This window comes from Manis pentadactyla, chromosome 13 (assembly GCF_030020395.1).
Source record: "Manis pentadactyla isolate mManPen7 chromosome 13, mManPen7.hap1, whole genome shotgun sequence".
Lineage (NCBI taxonomy): Eukaryota > Metazoa > Chordata > Mammalia > Pholidota > Manidae > Manis > Manis pentadactyla.
Window position 1 is genome coordinate 27,759,509 of NC_080031.1, and position 27,108 is coordinate 27,786,616.

Sequence of the window (27,108 nt, forward strand, 5' to 3'; positions counted from 1 at the left end):
TAAAGGAAGCTACATATACCTCCCTCAAGTGTAACCAGCAACTTCACAGTGGAGCTGTGACTACTTCTTCATTTGAAGGCATTTGAAGTTCACAGCAGAAACAAGGAATTATTTCCAACATGGAGAATGACTTCATGGCTGTTGAGAGAGTTCAAATTTACATTGGTTTGTTTGGCTGGAATACTGAGGATGCAAAAGAGTTTGAGAAAAATGAAGGCCTAGAAAACAGGAAAGATGATACACTTGAATTTCCTAGTAGGTGTGAACTTGCTGTGTGCTTTAAAAAGGAAATCAGACTAGTCAAACCATGATGTAATCACAAGTGTATTTGGCACGTGATACCAAGAAGGCACTGATGGGAAAAAAAAAGTTTTAAGAATTGATAAAAGGCTGATATGTGACATAAAAGATGAGGTGACACCAGTATTCTTCCAGAGCCATTGTCTTAGGTAGCAAAGAGAAAAGTGTGCTGGAAGTGAGGCTAGAACCCTGAAACACTTCCCATTACTGCATCTGTTGATGAGAGCACAAGTTGGGGATGCCTGGCGAAGAGCAGGAAATGACTGACTGGACGAGGGAAGAGGCCATGGGTAAGAAGGTGGAGCAGAGAGCCCAGGAAAGCAGGCCAGGCCAGCCCTGTGTTGCTGAGAAGGTCAGGAAAACTGTTTCCTTCATGTTGGATAATTCAGTATTTTTTTAAATCAAAGGTAAGGGGGATATTTCAGAAAATTTTTCTTGAAATTCTAGCATCCAAATTTAAATCACCTCTTAGGAGTTGCCTGGCTGTAGATAGAAAGATAGAATTTTTTAAAAGTGAACAAGTATTGTGATAAAACAAGGTGGCTAAAGACAAACCCTTCTGAAGGAAAGAGTGGGAGGAAGAGAAATCTCAAAGAAGGCAGCAAAGGAATGCTTAGAGGCAGGAAGAGAATCTGGAGAAACTGCGGTGTGCCATTTTTTCCTTACCCACACCCCTCCCCCACTTCAAGTTTTTTTCCCCAGGGTAGGAAGATGGGTGGTTTATTTCATCCTTTGAACTTTCTATTTTTAACTTGGGTTGTAGAAATAGTGAAGTCTTTGTGGTTTTCCTTTTAATTTTTATGGAATTTGTAGCTTTATTGAAACTGGATAAAATCTGGCCAAGTGTTAGTTCCTGTTTGTTTTTAGGTTGGAATCTTCTGGAACTACTTGCCAGCCACATATCATTTATGGGATTACAGACTGGTCTTCATTAGATTCCAGCACCACTATTTATTTTCACTGAAGCTCTCCTGAAGATAGTAATTTAGTATACAAATTAAACATATTACGCTTACAATGAAATTATTTCGTATTCTGCATTTGCCATCAAAACGAATAGTGGTTTAATAGTTAACACTTGAGAACCAGTATTTCAAGTGTCTGTTCTCACCAGACACTGTGCTGTAAGCCAATTTCGTGTAATATTCATGACAGTATTGCAAGGGATTAGTATCTTCCTTTTGTACACAAGGAACCTGAGATTTAGAGAAACTAAGCGCTTGCTCTAAGACATACTGCAGTAAGCAGTGGTCCCTGGCTTGGTGTCCATGTCTATCTGATTCTCAAGTACACTCAGTCCATGGTATGAAAAAATGATTGATTCTAATGAAGGACTTTTCCCTGGATCTGAACATGTTCATTACATGAAACTTCAGTTCATCACTGAAACAGATGCTTTGACTTATATTGCCTGCCAGGAGGGTGGATGTATCCACTGCAAAACATGGATGCAGAAATAAGACTCTAAATACACATCTGGTATAGAAATGAATAAGCCATCCAAAGCCAGGCTAATTTGTTTTACCAACTTTGCAGTGCCAAAACAATCCTTTGCTGCCTCCTAGAGTGTAGCAAGTTAGTTTAGCGGCCTAGAACAGTCTGTGTCTCACGCTTTTCCATGGGGATGAAGAGAAGCCTAAGTGCCCCGTTGCCCTCTGGCGATGGCTGCCGGGCAGTGTTTCTCAAGGCTTTTGAGGAAGGAGAATGCTATTCCATCACCGTGAATCACTCGATTTCAGTTCAGCTTGACAACATTTATTGAGTGATGACTAATACCAAGCTTTGTTCTGGGCCTTCTTTAGGAAGACTTTTCTTTCATTGTCAATATCAGACAACCATTATTTTCTAGCCATTTATGTAACAGAAAATAGCCAACTGGGCATTTTAAAACTTTGCTCAGATCAGAGTTTTAATGACAATTTCTTATTGTTTTTCATATATTTTGCCACACCCCCTGTTCTTTTCCTCTTACTTTTCTCCATCTAGCGATCTGACATTTGTACATCTCTGAGAGAACTCTAAAACCCTAACTACAGTTATTAAAAATGGTAGTGATCAAAAGGCTTATTTGGAAATTCCTTGACATAGACTGCTGTGTAACGAATGGAAAGCTATTTTATTAAGTTGAGGTGTGTAGTTATACTCGTGTGTGTCCTAGCGCCATAAACTCTTCGGTCATCTACAGTGGATTCCTACGTTATGAAGGGGCTGGTGCTTGGTGTCACACATCTCTTTCCCTCCTGCCCTTCAGTTTCTTTTGCATCTGCTGTCTGTTGGGCCCTAAGGGCAAAGAGAGATGCATGCATACTACCTTTAAGAAGTTTAACACTTAGAACATCATCCAGTCACCTTGTGGCATTGAAGCACAGGGATGACTGCATTCCTTGCCTGTTAGCACCCTGTTTCATAGCGATGATCTGGTGTATGTTTGCTGCTCGCTTATCGCTTGGTCCAATGCCTTCAGTCTTACTATCTTAGAATTCATACAGCAGGTAAGGGTAATTGTTACTGTTTTGCAAAGTGGATAACCCATATTTTGCAAGTGGCTGAAAAAGCCACATTAGGGGCTTGCAGGAGTGTGAACCAGAAGAAGGGAAGGTGAACAGCCTCTGGAAGGTTGGGGTATTTACCCGTCTTGCAGAAATTCATGGCTTCAACAATTGAACTCTTCTTGTATGCAAGATACGCTGTGGGATGCGTGGGGTGGTATTCATAGATGGTAAGGTTTCCTACCTTTAATACACTGTTTAAGGTGGATAAACTAGGTTTATGAATAACTGGATAAAAGGTAGAACAGAAAAAGGACAGTAAGTGAGTCACAACATATATTGGGAAGTGTAAAGGAGGAAATAATGCCAGGTTAGAAAAGATCAAGAGGGGCTCTTTGGAGGAAATGGGAGCTCGAGAGAAATCTTGAAAGAGAACATGGGAGAAGAATATATACCCCAGGAAGGTGGGATGGCAATATAAACATCCAGGAGACTGAATGGTTTATTTCTGTCAATAACCAGTATCTCAGCTTGGTGTGAGACTTGGCTATGTAGGTAGAAGCTCCCTTTTGGAATATTCTGGGCATTTTGTTCATTTGGCCTTGCAGGCATGTTGTCATGTGTTTCGAGTCCCTGTTTTCATTGATTCCTCTGAGAGGCCTTCCTCCATGCACTCAGGCAGCCCCCACTGTGCCTTCTCATTTGCTGCCTCTGTGTGCAGAGCACTGTGGCAGTGTGGCTAAGCGAGGGGATTCTAAGCCAGGCTCCCTGGGTTGAAATTCTGGTGGTATGATTTACTAGCTCATGTGAACTTGGAAGTCACTTACCATCTCTGTGCTTCAGTTTCTTCATCTGTAAAAATGGGAGTGATCATAAGTACTTCATGAGGCTGTTTCAGTGATTAATGGTTTAACTTACCTTAAGTGCTTGGGAAAATAGCAGGTACATAGTACTATCTATAGTGAGGGTGGTGTTATTAACCCCTGTCAGGACTTTATCAGTTGGCCTCTGTTACATTTGTTTACATGCCTCGAGCCCCTACTGGACTGTGCCCTAGTGGAGGGAAGTATCTGTCCTGCTTTTATCTTTGTATTCCTATTTTTTCATATTCTCTGCCTTCTGCATGGTAATGTGAAGATGATAATTCTACTACATGTACATCTGGATGTATTGGTTCTGTGAGTCTTGCTTAAATCTCATCCCAGAGTAACTGGATTTCGTGAAGGACTGCCTTATAGTAATGGACTGGCTAGTTGAACTTGTCCTAAAATAAATATCGTTCACTTCCATAGCTACCATTGTAAAAGTAGTTCCATAAACATTTCTAAAGTAACAAGTAGACTCCAGCCCTTAGTGTGTAAGAAGAGTTATAATTATTAACTAAGTGTTTTGTATTTCTCTAATGAAATGAAGTTTTAATGTTTCATTAACATCATTTAATCATAAGTGCTACAGGTTAACTCTTTGATAGGAAAACATTGCAGACTAAATAAAGCCTAGTGTAATTTCTTCCAAGTTGTGATTTGAATACCTATGAAGACATCCCATGTTTAACTTGCAGGTTAGGCAAATGGAAGGGAGGTGGTAGGCATGGTCCTTGTAGTATCTTTACTGTGTACCACCTTGCCTGACAGAAAATGTTACTCCTTTACCTCCATCCTAGTATGTAGCTAGGGCAGCTCTGACTGGGATCTTTTTCTTGTTTGTCCACAAGTTCTAATAGTTGGGTAGAAATAGGGAGATAGAGACGCCCTTGCCTACATGAGATTCCCTGCTTATCATGCTTTATACACTTGATCTTTCCTTTTGTATTTAAAATAAATTATAGATTCTACATTCACCCATATTATCGAGTCTCTCCCATGCCCCATTGCAGTCACTTTCCATCAGTGTAGTAGTTTGGTACTTTAAAACACAACAGTAAACTTTAAAAAATTAAGTTTTAAATTAAGGTCTATATAATAGATGTGAATCAATTTTACTTAAGAGGTTTTAGAATCAGTACTTCTGTGCTGGGCATCTGACCATTGTTTAGAAACTTCAGACAATTAGGGGGTAGTACATTTCATGTGGTTTTGAAGTCACTGGAAGATGTTTATAATTTCTAGTTCAGAAGGAGTTGGGCTAAGATTAAAAGGGTGACCTGGATTCCTTATTCTGCAAATCCATCATATCACTGCCAGGAAATGTAAGTTCCTTACCTTGATAATATTTTTGACCTCATCACTACTTTGGTTTTCCGAAATTAGAATAAAAGGAAAATCAAGAACCCAGATAATTGAAGTTGAAAATAACTCATATTTCAAAGTTCTTCACTTTGGGGATTATCAACTAGCTGAGAACCACATATTTTCTTGTATAACATGGCCTCATCATGTTTCCAGAAGGGCTGTGGATGGAGCATTCATGTGATTTTGATTCCACCCAGAGTCGAAGTGGACACCCACCTCTCACACAGAAATACTGAGTAATCAGGCTGTCTGTCATGGCGTGATTGCAGGGCTCCAAGAGAGAATTTGAAACTGCTCAGACTTTTCTTGAGCACTGTCTATGGTTATCTGGGGTCTAATAGCTGCCACCTTCATTCCTGAAATTTTACCTTTTCCTTCTTAAATGTAATACATGGAAATAGGCAATACGTTTTAAGTGCTATGTGTCAGACACTGTTCTCAGCTTCGTCTGTATTAACTTCTTTACTCCTCACAACAACCTGAAGGATGGTTCTGTCCCATTTAACAGATGAGGACACTGAGGTGCAGAGAGGTTATGGAACATGCTCATGCCACTGACTGGTAGAAGCAGGAAGTTAATCGGGCAATTTGCCTCTAGAACTCATACTCAGTCATGTGGCTATATTAACAAAGGTAGCTAATAAAAGTGGGCTGCTGTGTTCTTGTTTGGGGATGGGAATTATCATGGTGCATTCACTGTGACCTCTGTGGAGGAGCAAAGCAGCTTATCTTTTTGCAGTCAAGGAGCAAGGCCATGGAAGCAAAGAACAGTCTAGGAAGGAATGGTCAGTTTGGGGGAGTTGTGTCAGGAGTTCCCTAGGACAGAGCTTCCAGATAGGTCCTTGAGTTTGAGGGGAGGCTCAGAGGAACTTGCGGGAAAGGGGAGAGAAGGAAGGACATTGATTACAAGGTTTCTCAACATCCTGACCCCTGATATTTTATCCCCCATCTCAACTCCACTCTAGAAATTGGATCTATGACTTCAAATCCAGTTTAGCATAATGTCTTTGTTTATATTATACACAGGAAAACAAAAGGACATTAAATGGAATGATTTCCCAAGTCTCAGGGAGAGTACCACATATATCTTGGTTTAAAATTACCCTAGGAGCCTGCCTTGTCTTCGTATAATATTTGATATAGTTGTTACGATTTCTCTAAGCCAGAGTTGGGCTGTGTCAGATAACTATCCTTTTACATGGTGCCCTTCTTTCTGGAAGGCCAGTCAAATTCCCCACTTCTGTGAGCTGTACTTGAACAATAATAACTGATGCCATTTGCTTAGTTGCCTGTTCTGTAACAGGCACATACCTCCTTTAGTCTTTATAACCACCATGTGAGATAAATATTACTTCTCTGTATAGATAAGAACAATGAGTCTCAGGAAAGGTGAATGATTGCCCCAGGCCTCACAACTAGTTGGTGAAATCTAATTCTGATGTAGCTTTTGCTTTTTCCATTGACTAATAATTCACTAAGGAGGCTCCTTCAGCTTTCTTCCTGAAAGCCCCAGACAAACCATTCTTAGGCTGACAGACATTTCTAACTCTTAAGCTGAAAGTATCTCTCACGTAGAATATGCATTTAGTTCCGAAGTTTTATCCCTTTTGTGGGAAGAGGTGTTCATTTATGAGTAACATCCTCTGGTTGTTTTTTTTCAAAGAAGATTAAAAAAAAAAATCTGTCTCTCGTGTGTTGATTTTGTTTTGTTTTGTTTTAGAAAAGCCTCTCTCAGGCTGGAAGCCTGTGGTCTTCAGAATTGTCCTAGGTGAGGGTGGTGTTGACTTCTTGAATCCCAGTGATACAAAAAGTGACCTTCATGTCTGGAGACATAGTGAATACGTACTTTAATAAGTACTCGGGCTTGGGGTTTCATGAACAGTGGGTTACTGCGGTAAGTCCTGGGGTCATGCCTAGGCACAAAGCCACGACTGTTCTCATAAAAGAAAAAAAATTATTCTGACAGTTGTTAAAATGGTAAGTAGGACTTTATTCAGTTCTGTTGCTATAGGTGTGATGAATATCTTAGGGAAGAGTATGAAGCTCAACTCTGAATGCAGCAAGAATAAGAGGGCACTTACAGCAGAGTTGCAGGTTGGGGTAGGGGCGTGTTGGTGGATAGAGAGTGGTAGAAGGATTGTTGGTGAAGGCAGTTCAAGGACTGGGGCACCAAAAGTGGGGGATGAGGAATTTGGTAAGATACCCAGGGCGGGAGATTCTCTTTAAAGTGACTTGGCAGGATTCTTGCTAAAACCGGGTGAACACAGCCAAGGCAGAGGGCTCAAAGGAGCCTGCCTAAAGATTGTTGAAGGAGAGAGTGTCTGTTAGGTCCTTTGTTTGAATGAAATATAAGGGTTCAGGTATTGAACTTGAACTCACAGGCGATACCATTAAATGAAGTGTGGAGTGAACTCCAGACAAGATGATTTCCTACTGGCACAGACTTCTGTGGAAGGAGCCGTGGATGACCAGAGTAGTTCTGAAGGAGGACCTTTAGAACGTGCCTGATGCCGTACTGTCAGATTGACTTATTTTTAATTTTATTTAATAAAATTAGATAGTACTTATTAAGTGCCAAGTTCTTTTCTAAACCCTTTAAAAAATATTAACTTAATCCTCAAAACAACCCTGAGGTGGTTATGACATTGTTATTTGCTCTTTCAGATGAGGAGATAGAGGCCCAGAGGGGTTAAATAATTAGGAGTTAAATTGGATTTCAACCCAGGCAGCCTGGCTCCAGAGCCTGCATTCTTAATCAGTTAGTCTGCACCCCAGGCTTTTTGCCTCGTAGGGATTTACTTCTCATTATTCTGGGCTTTTTAAATTCTCTACAGGAATTAAATAATTCTTCTTTTTTTGGATTTAGTTACACCCTGGACTTTGTTCAGATGAAAGCCAGGATTGAAGAATATATTTAACTGAGGTCTGCTATAAATCACAAGGTTATTCATAAACAGCCTTTCAGGTGGCCTTTCACCTTAGAAGTAGGTCAAAACCAGTAGTTTATAGGTTAAAAATGCTTTTCCAACCTGCTTCATGGTCTGCACAGAATGACATCAGTGACTCTTCCTGATCAAAGACTGGCTGCTTTTTTTCCTCCCACTAGCAACCTCAGTAGCATTCTTTTTTAAAATAAATGCTGCATTTATAAGGAAGTGAATGGGAATTCTTTAATAAAGGTTTTGGGGAATTAGCTTCCAGTTAATACATAACTGGCACCCAAACTTTGTTAAAGGAGCAAATCCCCTTTGAACAAAGCAGATTCAGCTCCTAAAATAGTTCTTTAGTAGTCTCCTTGAATTCTGCTTAAATTTACCAAGCTGGTATTTCAAAAGGCTCTTGTTAATACAGTATTAACATCAAAGTTATATAGTATTACATGTGGAAACTCTTGAATATCATGGTACCTTCAATTTAATGAGTCTTTTAACTTTTAATTACAGATCTGTCTATGGCAGTGCAGAAATTTTCCCAGTCACTGCAAGATTTCCAATTTGAATGTATTGGTGATGCTGAAACAGATGATGAAATTAGTATTGGTGAGTACTCTGTTCTTCAATATTCTAAGTAATAATTTTAGAAGTTCTATTTCAGATACTGATTTCACTGAAATCAAACAGCTGCATCTGCCCAAATACTAAACATGTAAAATATTCTGACTTTTATAAAAATACAAGAGTGATTTTTGATCACTGTGGAAGAGAGTATTATAACTTGTTTTAGAATTGAGGTTTTTTTCCCATAAGGGAGTTACTTAATTGTTCTGTAATTCAGCTCAGCTGTTTTTTGAAGATGTAGTTAACAGTGTTTGTGCCTCAAAGTGAATCATTCATTCAAACAAATACATATTGGGCATCTACTATTAAATATACAAGGTGCTGGTTTTAAGAAAATCTTGTTTAAACTTAATACTGATTTCTCTTTTAATGTGAATTTTTGTTATAAAGACAAAAAAGTCACAGCATATTAAATCAGCATTATTGTAGGACATAGAACATTACTGGGGATCAGGAGTCTTGAGCCCTAATCTGAGTTTGGCACAGTAATTCGGCAGTCGGACCCTAGGGAAGGCATGCGTGCCCCCTCCTTGTGTCAGATAGTTTAATTTCTCAAAGTGAAGAGGTTGGGTTATGTGATCTCTGAAGTTTTATCTATTACTGAGTTATTAGTATTTGAAGATTAGATTCTCGTAGCACTCTTTCCCGCACCTTTTAACAACCCCTACTTTCCAGTTTATAGACACGAGGTCCATTGTGGATTAGAGACATGTCACATATCAGAAAACTGTGTAAAATGTGTATACATTTTAGAGAATAATACTAACTGTACTCACTTTCCAGGTGTAAAAATAGATTACGAATATTTACAACAGTGACTCCCAAACTTTAATATGTAGATGAAACAGTGGGAGATCTTACTAAATAGAGATTCTGATTCAGAAAGTCTCAGGTGAAATGTCCGATTCTACATTTTTAAGAGACTTGGCAGTGGTGGTGATGCTCCTGGTCCATGGACCACACTTTGAGTAGCAGGGTTGTATGACCCCCTGACATGCTTCTCCACAAGCACATTCCTCTCTTCTCTCTGCCCTTTCTTTTTCTTCTATAGTTGGTCAGATATGTATGTATTTCTAAACAATATATTATTTTTGAAAACCAAAGTAGCAAGTCCAATGTTATGTGTGAGAGGAAAGGGCAGTATTATCTGCACAAAAGAAAGGCTCTCAGGAGAAGATGAGCTGAATGAGTTACTAAATCATGTGTGGCCCTAGCTTGCTTACATTCACAAAAGCTTGTTCTGAAGGATGCTGTGCAGTTCTCAGATAGGCTGTTTCCGAGTGCAAGGTTGGCGTACAGCATTACGGGCAGGTCGGCAGTCTCTCCGCAGTGTGTGCCAGCTGGGCCACTTGTTCGCTCTCCTTTAGGGGTGTCACTCTGTGGGAGGTGTGGTGGTGCTGGGCTCTCAGGGGCATGGATGGCTCCGTGTGCCCTCAGTTCTGTGATGAAAGGCGGCTGAGCCATGCCTGCCACTTGGCTGGGGTGTAGTTAGACAGCCTCCAGGAGAGAGAGACAACTGCCACACGGGCCTCGGGCAGCACGACTTCTTCCTCTTTATAGTTTTACAGGATGAACAGTAAAGGGCACCCTCAGGGATCGTGCGCCACTGATACTTGAAACGGTATTGTCATTTTGTGAGCTACTTCTTGGTATTTGTGTCATGAGTGCCATGCCCCCCACATATTCTTTGTGATACACCTAACCAAAATACTAATATATTAGCAAAATTATTTAGGAGAAAGAACACCCACATGTTCACATGCCAGCAATTTTTTTCACTTAGTAATGAAACTGAAATTCCAAGATGTCAGAGCCAGATCTTTTTACCTGTTTAACTTTAGTCCCTGACTCATGGTAGACCCTTGGTTAAGTTGTTGAATAAATGACAAAATTTTTCTTATGAACTTCAATTTTTTCACAAGTGTGTACATTTTTCTAATAGAGTGATATATATATATATATATATATTTTTTTCTTTGTAAAGAGGACTATAGCAAATACTTACAGGTTTTCATAGATATTATAACTTATAATGATTTCATGACTTTAAAATACTCCAGTCAGGTTCATGTACATGAATTTATGAAGTCTTTATAGTTTATTTGGGTCACTTCTCATTGGTCTTTTACTTGTCATATGAAGTACAGTAAACATTTCTGCATATTTCTCTTGATTTCCAATAAGCTTGTCATTAAAATTACTGTCTTGAAGTCATGTGGTAACTGCAGAGGGAGGGTTTTTAAATTACTGTGCTACGTGGCCTTCCAGGCAGATGTTAGGTGATTTCCCCAGGTGTGATGGACTTAGTATTTCAACGTGGGTCTGCTTGTCTATATAAATGTTCACTAAATGAATGGCTATTGTGGCTCTTGAAAATTAGACTGGAAAGGTGTGAATTGATCAGTAGGTAAAGATTTATTATAGGTAATGAATATTAAATTTTAGTACTTTGAGGGCTTTGAGGAATTAGATCAAAGATTAAGAAGTGGATAATGAATGCTGTGTAGGGGTAGATACACGAATATGGCTAGCTACTTTGAAGTCTGACTTATTTAGCTCCTATTATTGGGAATCTGATTTAAACATCCATACTTTGTTAGGAAAACATGATTTAGAGCAAAAAGATTTATACAATTATTTCTGAAACTAACATAAAAATATAAATGTTCCCATATCTTCACCATCCAACACTTTAATCTTCCTACCAAGTCCCCAAATGTACTCTAGATAGTAAAAAATAACTATGCATATAATGAAAGTAGAAGCCTTTGAATAGTCACCCCTAACATGAAGGAATTATGAAGATATCACAAATTGTACCAAATGCAGTGATGTAGGAATATATCCCTGAGATAAATGGGAAAGGCTGGCCGGATGGCGTACAAGAACTATCCTTACCCACCTTCATCAGCTTCAACTCTATGCTGCAAGTACAAAGTTTCAGCTGTCTTTAAAATAGCTTGCTGAAGCCCCAGTTTCCGCCTCTCTATTTCTCTGATTTAATGGAACAGGAATGAAGTAGGGACAGCTGTGAGTCTTAGCGTTGAGCAATAGTCTCAACACTCCCAGCCAGAGGAGTTTTGAGACTTACCAATGATGTAACCACTAAAAATGATGACTTACCAAAAAAGCGCGTCTTTTATAAGCAAGCAGTGTCAGTGCTAAATAACTTGTACAGTCAAGACATGTGTGCACTTTGTACATTACAGTGGTGGGAATGGGTGCAGGGGCTGTAGGACAGTGAGTAAGATGTCTGCTTTCAATGCACTTACAGTGGAGGAGGGTGACAAACAGATTTTGGGCAAAGTAAGGAAGAGAAGATGCTGCTACTGTGTCAGCATGACCCTCTAATTCGTGGAAGCTGCTCCAGGAATTTGTTAGATGCGTAGGCCTGTGTCTGGTCTGTGAATTGGCCCTGCGCTTCAGTGGTCCCCTTTTGCACCCACCCTCCTAGCCTTGTCCTTGCTGGCTTTTTTGTTTGTTTTTTGGTTCCAGAGAGACATTACTGACTTGGAAGGGAAAGCAAACTGGGATTAGTTGTCTGCGACCTAACTGTGAATTCTGGGGAATTCCTGTGGCTCAGAGCAGGTCAGCTGTTTCCAGAACTGAGGTCCCAGGCAGGGTGGCATCCTGCATTCTCCTTCTAGCACTCTCCTTCCCATTCAGGAACAGCAAGAGGTCATTGCTCCTCCCTTCTCTAAGGGTGAATGAGCTGCACGTGAGCTTTTGATGGGTCCCTTTTATCTGCCCACTGCAGCGCTGGCTGAGTGGGAAGCAGCCTGTTGAGTCATCCAGCTTCCCACAGCTGCTCTAATTGCCCACTTTTTATACTGCTTTGGTTTTTGAACTGAGTAAAGACATTGAGTGAGGAGTAAGTTAGGAGTTGAGTAGCTGTGTACTTGGAGTTCGGAACTTGGAGGGGAAGGAGGCATGTGATTACAAATTGGTATGTAAGATTCTCAAGTCATACGGGTAGACTAGATGAAAAATGAACATTATTTAACTATAACCGTACACTAATATGTATGTACATACAAAAAGGAAATACCCACTACACCAGTCCTGGTATCCATAGATGGGAATTGGTAAGTCTAGTCACGTGACTCACTTTAGAAATTAAAACCTTTCGTAGGAAACACTATCTCTACAAAACATAAAATATTATTTTGAAAACTCTGTTTCATTCAAACAAATAGAAGGTCAGAAATGCTACTGTGAATCTGCCTATGGGAAGGGTTCTTTTGCTATGTTAATTTAGCCCATGAGAGTATAGATTAATACAAGTCTGTGAATCTTAACATATTACTTCAGAATTTATGTCCCCACCAAGGTTGGGGCATGCCAGTCACTGTGTTTTGTTCCTGTAATTAGTGCCTGTAATTTGAAATCACTTTTAACCAAAGTTTTAAAGGAAGTCTAGGTTAAAAAAAAAATTGGATATTGTTAGTCAAGCTGAACTACTGCCAATAAAAATAACATTAGTCACTGAAATGAGGCAAAGCTTGTTCCTTCTATGTAATCTTGGAAACCATTGGAAGGTCCAGTTGCAGTTGTATATAAACAGCTTGGTTAGGGATGTTGTGTGATGGTTTATGGTAACTCTCAGGCAAATCTTGGACAATATGAACCTTGCACTGAAGAGATTAAACATTTACCAAGAAGGAGGGTCAGTTTGCTAGTAAATATTCTAGGTGGGGACTTCATTCCTTTAGACACACCTAAACAGAAAGTTCCCGTGGTGGAGACAGGCAACACACACCCACTTGTCAGCTGAGGTTATGGCTCCCGACTCCAGGTGGAGAGATGAGGCCATCAATTAGGTAATTCAGGTCAATGTATTTTCATGATAAATGCCCGGATATTTCAGGCAAAGCTAATGTATTCCTGCTCATATATATACTGTTTTGAATGCAGATATGCAGACATAAGAATAACAGTGGTTGGTACTTAATAGTTCTTAGAATGAAGAGTATGTTAGATTAAAAAAAAGATAACTTTTATATGGAAATTTATGTACAAGTTGTATATGTACAGATTTATGGGTGATAACTCAAATCCGTACCAAATTTTGTATACTTTGTAGTCTGGAGTACACTACATTTGGGGGCTTTCCTGTTCTGAGTTCAGGAGAATATATTGAAAGGTGAGACACCAGGGGATGAATTTAAAATAGTGACATTTCAAGTCACAGGGTTTTTCTTGTGTCTTCGTGAGTGAGCAGTGCTTTGCCCAGGTGCGAATATTTGATTACCCCTTGGAAGCTGGGTATGATCAGTGTGATACCGTGATAAGGTGACTTAACTGTGAGTTTCAAATATCTTGGTATATAGACAGATACCTGAGACTGAACATTGATGCCTGCTAAGAGGGTGTGAAATAGAAAACATTGTTCAAGGGAGTGGCTGAAAGTTTTCTTCATTTTCCTTGTTTACAGAAATTACTATGGAAAAATGCATAAATCTTTTGCCAAATAAATCCACTCACTTTGAGGATGTATCTGTTAGTTCCAGTGGAAAGGTATTATTTGATCCAGTTTTCCAAGTGATAAATACGACTATAGTCTAGAGTGGGAAATATGGCAGTCTACTTTGTGTGTTTTGGAGGGATTCCTATATAGTATAAAAACATCTTGAGAGATAGTAACCTGTTTCAGGCCAAAAATAGCTGGTGTATTTATAAACCCAAGAAATGTAACTTAAAAAAGCATAAATGATTTTAGCTTAAAAAAAAAAAAGGAAAACCCATAAACACCAATTTTCTTCAACTTACACTAATAAAATTCAACTGTTAATATTTATGGAACATTTAATAAGTTTTTCTTCAGAATTTGGTTATGAGCTACAAATACTCATCCATACAAATTACCACTAATATTCTTCTAATGAAATTGTGGTGCCTAAGGTGGAGCGGCCATACAACCCTTCTTGGGCATTTCTTAGGACAAAGTTAGCAAATGAGAGACCATAACCGTTTCTAACCACAACTGAACTCTTTGAAATGAGACCTGAGATTTCTATTAAATTCTAGAAAACACATTACCTTCTCATTTGTTGAATCAAAAGAAAATGAAGTTGTTACACACCCTCATTACAACCCACTTAAATGTGGTTATAGAAATCAGGAAGTCCTCTATTAAGGCAGAACATTTCCAAATGCCTTAAATTGTTTGTACAAATAATATTTTCTTTTGAACTCTGTAGAGGAAGCATATTTTACTTAATGGTTCTCAGTTGGACAATTGAATTATTGTTTTCCTTTTTTATTTATTTTTTAAAACCACCCTTACTTTTGCACCCACACAGAAACCACACACAACTAAGGACCGAAACAGCTGGGAAAGTTGCACATTTCAGGTGGGGTTCCTCCCTTCAGAAAAACGTGTCATTTGAGAGAGATGTTTTCCTCATATTAGCTCTGATTTTTAAAGAACATAATTTGATTTAAATTGAAATTCAAGGGCATAGATTTTTAAATTTCAGGCTCTTAAAATCTCTCTGAAACTTAAATCACAAGGCAATGTCTCAAAGGAAAAAAATTATTAACTTACTGATACACATTAATCCCCTGAAACCTCCTTATGCCTTTTGTGATTTGTTCTGCTAAACATAGAGTAGTAGTTCAGTCTATTTTACAGAGAACTTGGTTGGTTGCTTATCTCCTTCGGCAAATTAAATACGCTTTGAGGTCAGAAAATTTTACTCATGTTTTTATTCTTGCATAATACTTTAAAGTTCTATTTGTAGCAGAGGCTTAGTAAATATTTTTTGCCTGAATAGTCCTGCCAACATCTAGCAAACCCATCTATAGAAACAAGTCACATTTGTGTGCATACATAAAATTTTTGAGTCACATATTAAATAATACGTACATATTTGGGTAGGTTGAACTGATTTAGTGGAGTAATAAACTGAATTTTGAGGCCGAAGTAGTTCATGTAGTTACTTGCAAACACAAACACATATAGGACTTTTCATGTACTTGAGAATCATTTAGAACAAATCCCTTATTTGTAAATATTTCAAACTGGAGCTATAGATTTTTCTGTCGTATTTATTCAGCATTTATTGACTGCCTGTTAGCTGATACTGTGCCACTCCCTAGGGAAATGGTGGTGAAGAGTGGTTGAAGCTCTTGCCTTCATGGAATATATAGACTAATGGGTAAAATTGCAGCAATATCCTTTTAGGTTCACATAACTTAAAGAAGGCTTATTTCAGGGTGACTGCATAGGGAATGAAAGATAACTTTATGGTTCGACTTACAATTGACTTATAAAAGCTCACAAATATTAACAAAATGATTAGACAGTGAAGTAAATGCTGTGGCCCCATATAACTTGGGATACAGGAAGATACAGTGGATCCTCATTTTTCATAAATTCTGTATTTGTGAATTTGCCTGCTCTATATAATTTGTTGGTATCCCCCAAATCAATCTTCTGCCACTTTGATGGTCATCTGCAGACAGGCAAAAAAGCTGAGGCACCTGTGGGGCAATGAGGCAGCCAAAGCTTATTGAAGATGAGTTAGGATAGTTTTGGTCCTAAGAGAAAGAGGCTAAAGTGTGTTGAGCAAAATTCAACTAATCAAATTTTAAAGATCTTACCTGCTTTATTCAGTGATTCATGAATCAGGCAGCATCCAACCTAGCAGATAGAAAGGAGTGCTGAAGAGCTGTTCGAGGGAAGAGATTTCTAGAGCAAAGTGGGCAAAAACAAGGAAGTTTTATTAGGCATTTGCCAATTGGTTGAAGTTGGGTTACCTGCGTAGACCAAAGGGAAATTTGGAGGCCAGGTCGGGTAACATGCCGAGCAAGCAAGCAGTGACTCGTTTATTTAGGTCTACCTTTTCTGGGTGAGCCAGCACAGAAACTTAGTTAAGTTTTGGTTTGCTGATGTGGGATTTAGCATGAGTGAATCCATCTTGGGCCTAACCTGGTTACCTTCACAAACAAAAGGACCAGGGAGTAGACCCAGGGACCTGATACTGTAGTTTTTCGTCCACTCCTTTTATTCTTTCTATGTCTGTATTTCCTGTCAGTAAAACTCATTTATCCTGTAAGTACTTTAGTGCCCACCAGGTCTAAGGCACTATCCATGGCTTAAGTAATTTATATTTATATTTTCATATATAAATATGTTATATTTATATATTAAATAACCAATTACAGTTAAGTCACAGTTGTATTGAATGCTACAGAAACAAAGTATATTACGCTGAGAGGACCTGTTCAGTATAGACCAGGCGTAGTTGGATAAGTGGGAAGATGAGGGAAGGCCACTCTGAGGAAGTGATGTTTTTTTTTTTTTTTTAATTATTATTTTTTATTGAAGGGTAGTTGACACACAGTATTACATTACATGAGTTTCAAGTGTACAGCACAGTGGTAGAACATTTATATACATAATTCTAGGTTCCAGCTATCACCCTACCAGGCTGTTACAATATCTTGACTATATTCCTTATGCTATACATTACATCCCGGTTACTAATTTATTTTACCATTGGAAGTCTGTCCTTCTTTTTTTTTTTTTTTTTTTTTGTGAGGGCATCTCTCATATTTATTGATCAAATGGTTGTTAACGACAATAAAATTCTGTATAGGGGAGTCAATGCTCAATGCACAATCATTATTCCACCCCAAGCCTAATTTTTGTCAGTCTCCAATCTTCTGAGGCATAACAAACAAGTTTTTACATGTAGAACAAATTCTTACATAATGAATAAGTTACATGGTGAACAGTACAAGGGCAGTCATCACAGAAACTTTCGGTTTTGCTCATGCATTATGAACTATAAACAGTCAGTTCAAATATGAATACTCATTTGGTTTTTATACTTGATTTATATGTGGATACCACATTTCTCTCTTTATTATTATTATTTTTAATAAAATGCTGAAGTGGTAGGTAGATACAAGATAAAGGTAGAAAACATAGTTTAGTGTTGTAAGAGAGCACATGTAGATGATCAGGTGTGTGCCTGTAGACTATGTGTTAATCCAAGTTAGACCAGGGCAATAAAACATCCACGTATGCAGAAGATTTCTCTCAGAACGGGGGGGTGAGGTTCTAAGCCTCACCTCTGTTGATCCCCAATTTCTCACCTGATGGCCCCCCTGCGACTGTGCCTGTCTTAGGTTGTTCCTCCCTTGAGGAATCTTACCCGTCTCTGGCTAACCAGTCATCTTCCGGGGCCATACAGGGAAATGTGAAGTTGGTAAGTGAGAGAGAAGCCTTATTGTTTGAAAAAGTTAGCTTTTTACTTCTTTGCATATTTATGCCCTGTGGCTTCTATGCCCAGCATTTGTCTTGAGGTATCTTTACCACTTGGAAGAATTATGATACTCGGTAAATTTGATATGAGGCACGAATTCTATTTAAGGGTTGTAATTAGGAAGGAAGAAGAAAAGCTATAGAAGTAGCAGGCGGAAGAAAACATGGGAAGATTGATTATTTCTTTGATATATCTTCTTGTAGAGTAACTTCAGCATGTACAGGTTTTAAGCTACTACTTAAATTGCACACACACATTAACATAATAGCAGTATAGTTACATAACCAAAGCATATCTGTAATTACCAGCCATCTGCAGTGAAACCAAGAAAACCAGTTAGGCACCTTAGGCATTTGTGAAAACTTATCTATGATATGGTGGATATTGTCCAACTGAACTTGAACAGTCTGAGAGAAATCAGACAAATTAAAACAACCCATTCCTGGGGACTGTTCACATGCCATATGTTCTTTTAACAGTAAATAGTTTGTAGTTGTAAGACTTTGGAGCGCTACAATTTGCACTTCTCCAAATTCTTGGTTGAGTTCCAACAGTATAGATCCAGTCCAATTTTGTTGTTTTACTGTATGCACAGGCCAGCTTAGATATCTCCTTCCTCATTCCCATGGCAAGTCCAGGAACTGGTGGGATGAGTGCCTCTACAGCTGTAGGAGTGCGTGGATCTTTGTTGGGGTTTTTTGATGATCATTTTCTGGCATGAGTCTTCCAGAGAGTGCAGATGTTGGAAGTTCTTTTTCATATCGTATCTTAGTTCATTTTCGGGGTAGCCCAATTAGGCTTTGATCCTCTGTATAAACACAAACAGACCCTTTGCCTACACTTTTATATGCCCTTTATACCCTTGTGTAGAACTCGTTGGAGGTTACCACACAGGAACTGCCCTTTTTTTTTTTTTTTTTTTTTTTTTTTTTTTGCTATCACTAATCTACACTTACATGACGAATATTATGTTTACTAGGCTCTCCCCTATACCAGGTCTCCCCTATAAACCCCTTTACAGTCACTGTCCATCAGCATAGCAAAATGTTGTAGAATCACTACTTGCCTTCTCTGTGTTGTACAGCCCTCCCTTTTCTCCTACCCCCCCATGCATGTTAATCTTAATACCCCCTTACTTCTCCCCCGCTTATCCCTCCCTACCCACCCATCCTCCCCAGTCCCTTTCCCTTTGGTACCTGTTAGTCCATTCTTGAGTTCTGTGATTCTGCTGCTGTTTTGTTCCTTCAGTTTTTCCTTTGTTCTTATATTCCACAGATAAGTGAAATCATTTAGTATTTCTCTTTCTCCGCTTGGCTTGTTTCACTGAGCATAATACCCTCCAGCTCCATCCATGTTGCTGGAAATGATTGGATTTGCCCTTTTCTTATAGCTGAGTAGTATTCCATTGTGTATATGTACCACATCTTCTTTATCCATTCATCTATTGATGGACATTTAGGTTGCTTCCAATTCTTGGCTATTGTAAATAGTGCTGCAATAAACATAGGGGTGCATCTGTCTTTCTCAAACTTGATTGCTGCGTTCTTAGGGTAAATTCCTAGGAGTGGAATTCCTGGGTCAAATGGTAAGTCTGTTTTGAGCATTTTGATGTACCTCCATACTGCTTTCCACAATGGTTGAACTAACTTACATTCCCACCAGCAGTGTAGGAGGGTTCCCCTTTCTCCACAGCCTCGCCAACATTTGTTGTTGTTTGTCTTTTGGATGGCAGCCATCCTTACTGGTGTGAGGTGATACCTCATTGTAGTTTTAATTTGCATTTCTCTGATAATTAGCAATGTGGAGCATCTTTTCATATGTCTGTTGGCCATCTGTATTTCTTTTTTGGAGAACTGTCTGTTCAGTTCCTCTGCCCATTTTTTAATTGGGTTATTTGTTTTTTGTTTGTTGAGGCGTGAGAGCTCCTTATATATTCTGGACGTCAAGCCTTTATCGGATGTGTCATTTTCAAATATATTCTCCCATACTGTAGGGATCCTTCTTGTTCTATTGATGGTGTCTTTTGCTGTACAGAAGCTTTTCAACTTAATATAGTCCCACTTACTCATTTTTGCTGTTGTTTTCCTTGCCCGGGGAGATATGTTCAAGAAGAGGTCACTCATGTTTATGTCTAAGAGGTTTGTGCCTATGTTTTCTTCCAAGAGTTTAATGGTTTCATGGCTTACATTCAGGTCTTTGATCCATTTTGAGTTTACTTTTGTATATGGGGTTAGACAATGGTCCAGTTTCATTCTCCTACATGTAGCTGTCCAGTTTTGCCAGCACCACCTGTTGAAGAGACTGTCATTTCGCCATTGTATGTCCATGGCTCCTTTATCAAATATTAATTGACCATATATGTCTGGGTTAATGTCTGGATTCTCTAGTCTGTTCCATTGGTCTGTGGCTCTGCTCTTGTGCCAGTACCAAATTGTCTTGATTACTATGGCTTTATAGTGGAGCTTGAAGTCGGGGAGTGAGATCCCCCCTACTTTATTCTTCTTTCTCAGGATTGCTTTGGCTATTCGGGGTCTTTGGTGTTTCCATATAAATTTTTGAATTATTTGTTCCAGTTCATTGAAGAATGTTGCTGGTAGTTTCATAGGGATTGCATCAAATCTGTATATTGCTTTGGGCAGGATGGCCATTTTGACGATATTAATTCTTCCTAGCCACGAGCATGGGATGAGTTTCCATCTGTTAGTGTCCCCTTTAATTTCTCTTAAGAGTGACTTGTAGTTTTCAGAGTATAAGTCTTTCACTTCTTTGGTTAGGTTTATTCCTAGGTATTTTATTTTTTTGGATGCAATTGTGAATGGAGTTGTTTTCCTGATTTCTCTTTCTGTTGGTTCATTGTTAGTATATAGGAAAGCCACAGATTTCTGTGTGTTGATTTTGTATCCTGCAACTTTGCTGTATTCCGATATCAGTTCTAGTAGTTTTGGGGTGGAGTCTTTAGGGTTTTTTATGTACAGTATCATGTCTTCTGCAAATAGTGACAGTTTAACTTCTTCTTTACCAATCTGGATTCCTTGTATTTCTTTGCTTTGTCTGATTGCCGTGGCTAGGACCTCCAGTACTATGTTAAATAACAGTGGAGAGAGTGGGCATCCCTGTCTAGTTCCCGATCTCAGAGGAAATGCTTTCAGCTTCTCGCTGTTCAATATAATGTTGGCTGTGGGTTTATCATAGATGGCCTTTATTATGTTGAGGTACTTGCCCTCTATTCCCATTTTGCTGAGAGTTTTTATCATGAATGGATGTTGAACTTTGTCAAATGCTTTTTCAGCATCTATGGAGATGATCATGTGGTTTTTGTCTTTCTTTTTGTTGATGTGGTGGATGATGTTGATGGACTTTCGAATGTTGTACCATCCTTGCATCCCTGGAATGAATCCCACTTGGTCATAGTGTATGATCCTTTTGATGTATTTTTGAATTCGGTTTGCTAATATTTTGTTGAGTATTTTTGCATCTACGTTCATCAGGGATATTGGTCTGTAGTTTTCTTTTTTGGTGGGGTCTTTGCCTGGTTTTGGTATTAGGGTGATGTTAGCTTCATAGAATGAGTTTGGGAGTATCCCCTCCTCCTCTATTTTTTGGAAAACTTTAAAGAGAATGGGTATTATGTCTTCCCTGTATGTCTGATAAAATTCCGAGGTAAATCCATCTGGCCCGGGGGTTTTGTTCTTTGGTAGTTTTTTGATTACCTCTTCAATTTCGTTGCTGGTAATTGGTCTGTTTAGATTTTCTGTTTCTTCCTGGGTCAATCTTGGAAGGTTATATTTTTCTAGGAAGTTGTCCATTTCTCCTAGGTTTCCCAGCTTGTTAGCATATAGGTTTTCATAGTATTCTCCAATAATTCTTTGCATTTCCGTGGGGTCCGTCGTGATTTTTCCTTTCTCGTTTCTGATACTGTTGATTTGTGTTGACTCTCTTTTCTTCTTAATAAGTCTGGCTAGAGGCTTATCTATTTTGTTTATCTTCTCGAAGAACCAGCTCTTGGTTTCATTGATTTTTGCTATTGTTTTATTCTTCTCAATTTTATTTATTTCTTCTCTGATCTTTATTATGTCCCTCCTTCTGCTGACCTTAGGCCTCATCTGTTCTTCTTTTTCCAATTTCGTTAATTGTGACATTAGACCATTCATTTGGGATTGCTCTTCCTTTTTTAAATATGCTTGGATTGCTATATACTTTCCTCTTAAGACTGCTTTTGCTGTGTCCCACAGAAGTTGGGGCTTAGTGTTGTTGTTGTCATTTGTTTCCATATATTGCTGTATCTCCATTTTGATTTGGTCATTGATCCATTGATTATTTAGGAGCGTGTTGTTAAGCCTCCATGTGTTTGTGAGCCTCTTTGCTTTCTTTGTACAGTTTATTTCTAGTTTTATGCCTTTGTGGTCTGAAAAGTTGGTTGGTAGGATTTCAATCTTTTGGAATTTTCTGAGGCTCTTTTTGTGGCCTAGTATGTGGTCTATTCTGGAGAATGTTCCATGTGCACTTGAGAAGAATGTATATCCCGCTGCTTTTGGATGTAGAGTTCTATAGATGTCTATTAGGTCCATCTGCTCCACTGTGTTGTTCAGTGCTTCCGTGTCCTTACTTATTTTCTGCCCAGTGGATCTATCCTTTGGGGTGAGTGGTGTGTTGAAGTCTCCTAGAATGAATGCATTGCAGTCTATATCCCCCTTTAGTTCTGTTAGTATTTGTTTCACATATGCTGGTGCTCCTGTGTTGGGTGCATATATATTTAGAATGGTTATATCCTCTTGTTTGACTGAGCCCTTTATCATTATGTAGTGTCCTTCTTTATCTCTTGTTACTTTCTTTGTTTTGAAGTCTATTTTGTCTGATATTAGTACTGCAACCCCTGCTTTCTTCTCACTGTTGTTTGCTTGAAATATGTTTTTCCATCCCTTGACTTTTAGTCTGTACATGTCTTTGGGTTTGAGGTGAGTTTCTTGTAAGCAGCATATAGATGGGTCTTGCTTTTTTATCCATTCTGTTACTCTGTGTCTTTTGATTGGTGCATTCAACCCATTAACATTTAGGGTGACTATTGAAAGATATGTACTTATTGCCATTGCAGGCTTTAAATTCGTGGTTACCAAAGGTTCAAGGTTAGCCTCTTTAGTATCTTACTGCCTAACTTAGCTCGCTTATTGAGCTGTTATATACACTGTCTGGAGATTCTTTTCTTCTCTCCCTTCTTGTTCCTCCTCCTCGATTCTTCATATGTTGGGTGTTTTGTGCTGTGCTCCTTCTAGGAGTGCTCCCATCTAGAGCAGTCCATGTAAGATGTTCTGTAGAGGTGGTTTGTGGAAAGCAAATTCCCTCAGCTTTTGTTTGTCTGGGAATTGTTTAATCCCACCGTCATATTTGAATGATAGTCGTGCTGGATACAGTATCCTTGGTTCAAGGCCCTTCTGTTTCATTGTATTAAATATATCATGCCATTCTCTTCTGGCCTGTAGGGTTTCTGTTGAGAAATCTGACGTTAGCCTGATGGGTTTCCCTTTATAGGTGACCTTTTTCTCTCTAGCTGCCTTTAACACTCTTTCCTTGTCCTTGATCTTTGCCATTTTAATTATTATGTGTCTTGGTGTTGCCCTTCTTGGATCCTTTCTGTTGGGGGTTCTGTGTATTTCCGTGGTCTGTTCGATTACTTCCTCCCCCAGTGTTGGGAAGTTTTCAGCAATTATTTCTTCTAAGATACTTTCCATCTCTTTTCCTCTCTCTTCTTCTTCTGGGACCCCTATAATACGGATATTGTTCCTTTTAGATTGGTCACACAGTTCTCTTAATATTGTTTCATTCCTGGAGATCCTTTTGTCTCTCTCTATGTCAGCTTCTATGCGTTCCTGTTCTCTGATTTCAATTCCATCAATGGCCTCTTGCATTCTATCCATTCTGCTTATAAACCCTTCCAGAGTTTGTTTCATTTCTGCGATCTCCTTTCTGGCATCTGTGATCTCTTTCCGGACTTCATCCCATTTTTCTTGCGTATTTCTCTGCATCTCTGTCAGCATGTTTATGATTCTTATTTTGAATTCTTTGTCAGGAAGACTGGTTAGGTCTGTCTCCTTCTCTGGTGTTGTCTCTGTGATCTTTGTCTGCCTGTAGCTTTGCCTTTTCATGGTGATAGGAATAGTCTGCAGAACTGGGACGAGTGACGGCTGGAAGGACTTCCTTTCTTGTTGGTTTGTGGCCCTCCTCTCCTGGGAGAACAGCGGCCTCTACTGGCTTGTGCTGCGCAGCTGCGCGCAGGCAGGGTTTCTGCTTCCTGCCCGGCTGCTATGGAGTTAATGTCCGCTGTTGCTGTGGGCGTGGCCTGGCTCGGGCAGCTACTCCAAAATGGTGGAGTCGCGTTGGAGCAGGAGCTGCTGGGAGGCTATTTATCTCCGTAAGGGGCCTCCCTGCTCCCTGCAGCCCAGGGGTTAGGGTGCTCAGAGATCCCGGATTCCCTACCTCTGGGTTAAGTGACCCGCCCTGCCCCTTTAAGACTTCCAAAAAGCACCCGCCAAAACAAAACAACGACCACAAAAAAAAACAAGAAAAAAAATTTTTTTAATTAAAAAAAAAAAAAAATTTTTAATTAAAAAAAAAAAGGTGGTCTTTCGTTTTTCTTTATTCTCCGGTGCCAGCCTCAGGCCTCTGCTCACCGGTCTTTCTGCCCTGTTTCCCTAGTATTGGGGTCCCTGTCCCTTTAAGACTTCCAAAAAGCGCTCGCCAAAACAAAGCAGCAAAAAAGCAAAAAAAAAAAAAATGGTCGCGCGCTTTTCTTATGTCCTCTGTCGCCCAGCCTCCAGTGCCTGCTCACTGTTCTTGCTGCCCTGTTTTCCCAGTATCGAGGGCCCTGCACTCTGGCCCGGATGGCTGGGGCTGGGTGTTCGGCAGTCCTGGGCTCCGTCTCCCTCCCGCTCTGCCTGCTCTTCTCCCGCCGGGAGCTGGGGGGAGGGGCGCTCGGCTCCCGCGGGGCCGGGGCTTGTATCTTACCCCCTTCGCGAGGCGCTGGGTTCTCTCAGGTGCGGATGTGGCTGGATATTGTCCTGTGTCCTCTGGTCTTTATTCTAGGAAGGGTTGTCTTTGTTATATTTTCATAGATATATGTTGTTTTGGGAGGAGATTTCCGCTGCTCTACTTACGCCGCCATCTTCCGCCCCTCTCGGAAGTGATGTTTAATCAGCCGTGGAGAAGTGGCAGGTGAAGGAGAGTAGGGAGAATGTTCCAGATCTAGGGAAGGGATGAGTGAAGGCCTTGAGGAGGAAAGGACACAGCCAAAGGGAAAATGGCTTGTGTGAAGGTTATGGGCAGGTTAAATAAGACCTAATAGGCCATGTAAGGGATGTGGAATTTTAACCTAGAGACAATGAGAAGACATTGCAGGGCATTCATCAGAGAAATGACATCATATTTCCCTTTTTAATAAGTTAATCTGACTGCCTTATAAAAGATTTAAGAAGGCTGACCCACATGGCCTTTTCTTCAGATGTTTAAATTGGCCATTTCTTTAGGTTTGTCCCCAGAGAAACTGTGTCATGGGTAACCTTACTTTACAATGTAACCTATGGGTACCTGTGGTTTTTTAAAATTTTATTTTATTATTTTTTATTTTGGTATTATTAATATACAATTACATGAGCAACATTGTGGTTACTAGATTCCCCCCATTATCAAGTCCCCACCACATACCCCATTACAGTCACTGTCCATCAGGGTAGTAAGATGCTATAGAGTCACTACTTGTCTTCTCTGTGCTGTGCTGCCTTCCCCATGCCCCCCATTACATTATGTGTGCTAATTGTAATTCTCTTTATTCCCCTTCTCCCTCCCTTCCCACCCTGTCCCCCTGCCAGTCCTTCCCTTTGGCAGCTGTTAGTCCATTCTTGAGTTCTGTGAATCTGCTGCTGTTTTGTTCCTTCTGTTTTTGCTTTGATGTCATACTCCACAGGTGAGTGAAATCATTTGGTACTTGTCTTTCTCCATCTGGCTTATTTCAATGAGCACAACACCCTCTAGTTCCATCCATGTTGTTGCAAATGGTAGGATTTGTTTTCTTCTTATGGTTGAATAATATTCCATTGTGTATATGTACCACATCTTCTTTATCCATTTATCAACTGGTGGACACTTAGGTTGCTTCCATTTCTTGGCTATTGTAAATAGTGCTGTGATAAACATAGGGGTGTATATGTCTTTTTGAGACTGGGAAACTGTGTTCTTAGGATAAATTCCTAGGAGTGGAATTACTGGGTCAAATAGTATTTCTATTTTTAGTTTTTTGAGGAACCTCCATCTGCTTTCCACAATGATTGAACTAGTTTACATTCCCACCAGCGGTGTAGGAGGGTTCCCCTTTCTCTGAATCCTTGCCAGCATTTGTTGTTCTTATTCTTTTCTATGTTGGCCATCCTAACTGGCATGAGGTGATATCTCATTGTGGTTTTAATTTGCATTTCCCTGATAATTAGCGATGTGGAGCATCTTTTCATGTGCCTTTTGGCCATCTGAATTTCTTCTTTGGAGAATTGTCTGTTCATATCCTCTGCCCATTTTTCAATAGGGTTATTTGCTTTTTGGGTGTTGAGTCATATGAGTTCTTTGTATATTTTGGATGTTAACCCCTTGTTGGATATGTCATTTACAAATACATTCTCCCATACTGTAGGATGCCTTTTTGTTCTACTGATAGTGTTCTTTGCTGTACAGAAGCTTTTTACCATGATGTAGTCCCATTTGTTCATTTTTTATTTTGTTTCCCTTGCCCGATGAGGTGCGTTCAGGAAAAAGTCGCTCATGTTTAAATTCAAGAGATTTTTTCCTATGTTTTCTAAGAGTTTTATGGATTCATGAATTACATTCAGGTTTGGTCCATTTTGAGTTTACTTTTGTATATGGAGTTAGTCAATAATCCACTTTCATTCTCTTGCATATAGCTGTCCAGTTTTGCCAAAATTAGCTGTTGAAGAGACTGTCATTTCCCCATTGTATATCCATGGCTCCTTTATCGTATATTAATTGACCATATATGCTTGGGTTTATATCTGTGCTCTCTAGTTTGTTCCATTGGTCTATGCGTCTGTTTTTCTGCCAGTACCAAATTATCTTGATTACTGTGGCTTTGTAGTAGAGCTTGAAGTTGGGAAGCAATGCTTTATGCTTTCTTCCCATCATTGCTTTGGCTATTCGGGGTCTTTTGTGGTTCCATATGAATTTTAGGACTATTTTCTCTAGTTCATTGAAGAATGCTGTT

At 39.4% G+C, this 27,108-nt stretch overlaps 1 protein-coding gene across 3 annotated transcripts in view; it reads left to right on the forward strand.

Annotated features, from left to right (window-relative positions):
• ARHGAP42 (Rho GTPase activating protein 42) overlaps positions 1-27,108 on the forward strand; it is a 264,527-nt gene that overhangs the window by 64,415 nt on the left and 173,004 nt on the right. For all 3 annotated transcript variants that reach the window (XM_036902815.2, XM_057490759.1, XM_036902817.2), the window contains exon 2: positions 8,464-8,559. In XM_036902815.2, coding sequence (XP_036758710.1) covers positions 8,464-8,559 — 96 coding nt within the window. The remainder of the gene's footprint in view (positions 1-8,463; positions 8,560-27,108) is intronic.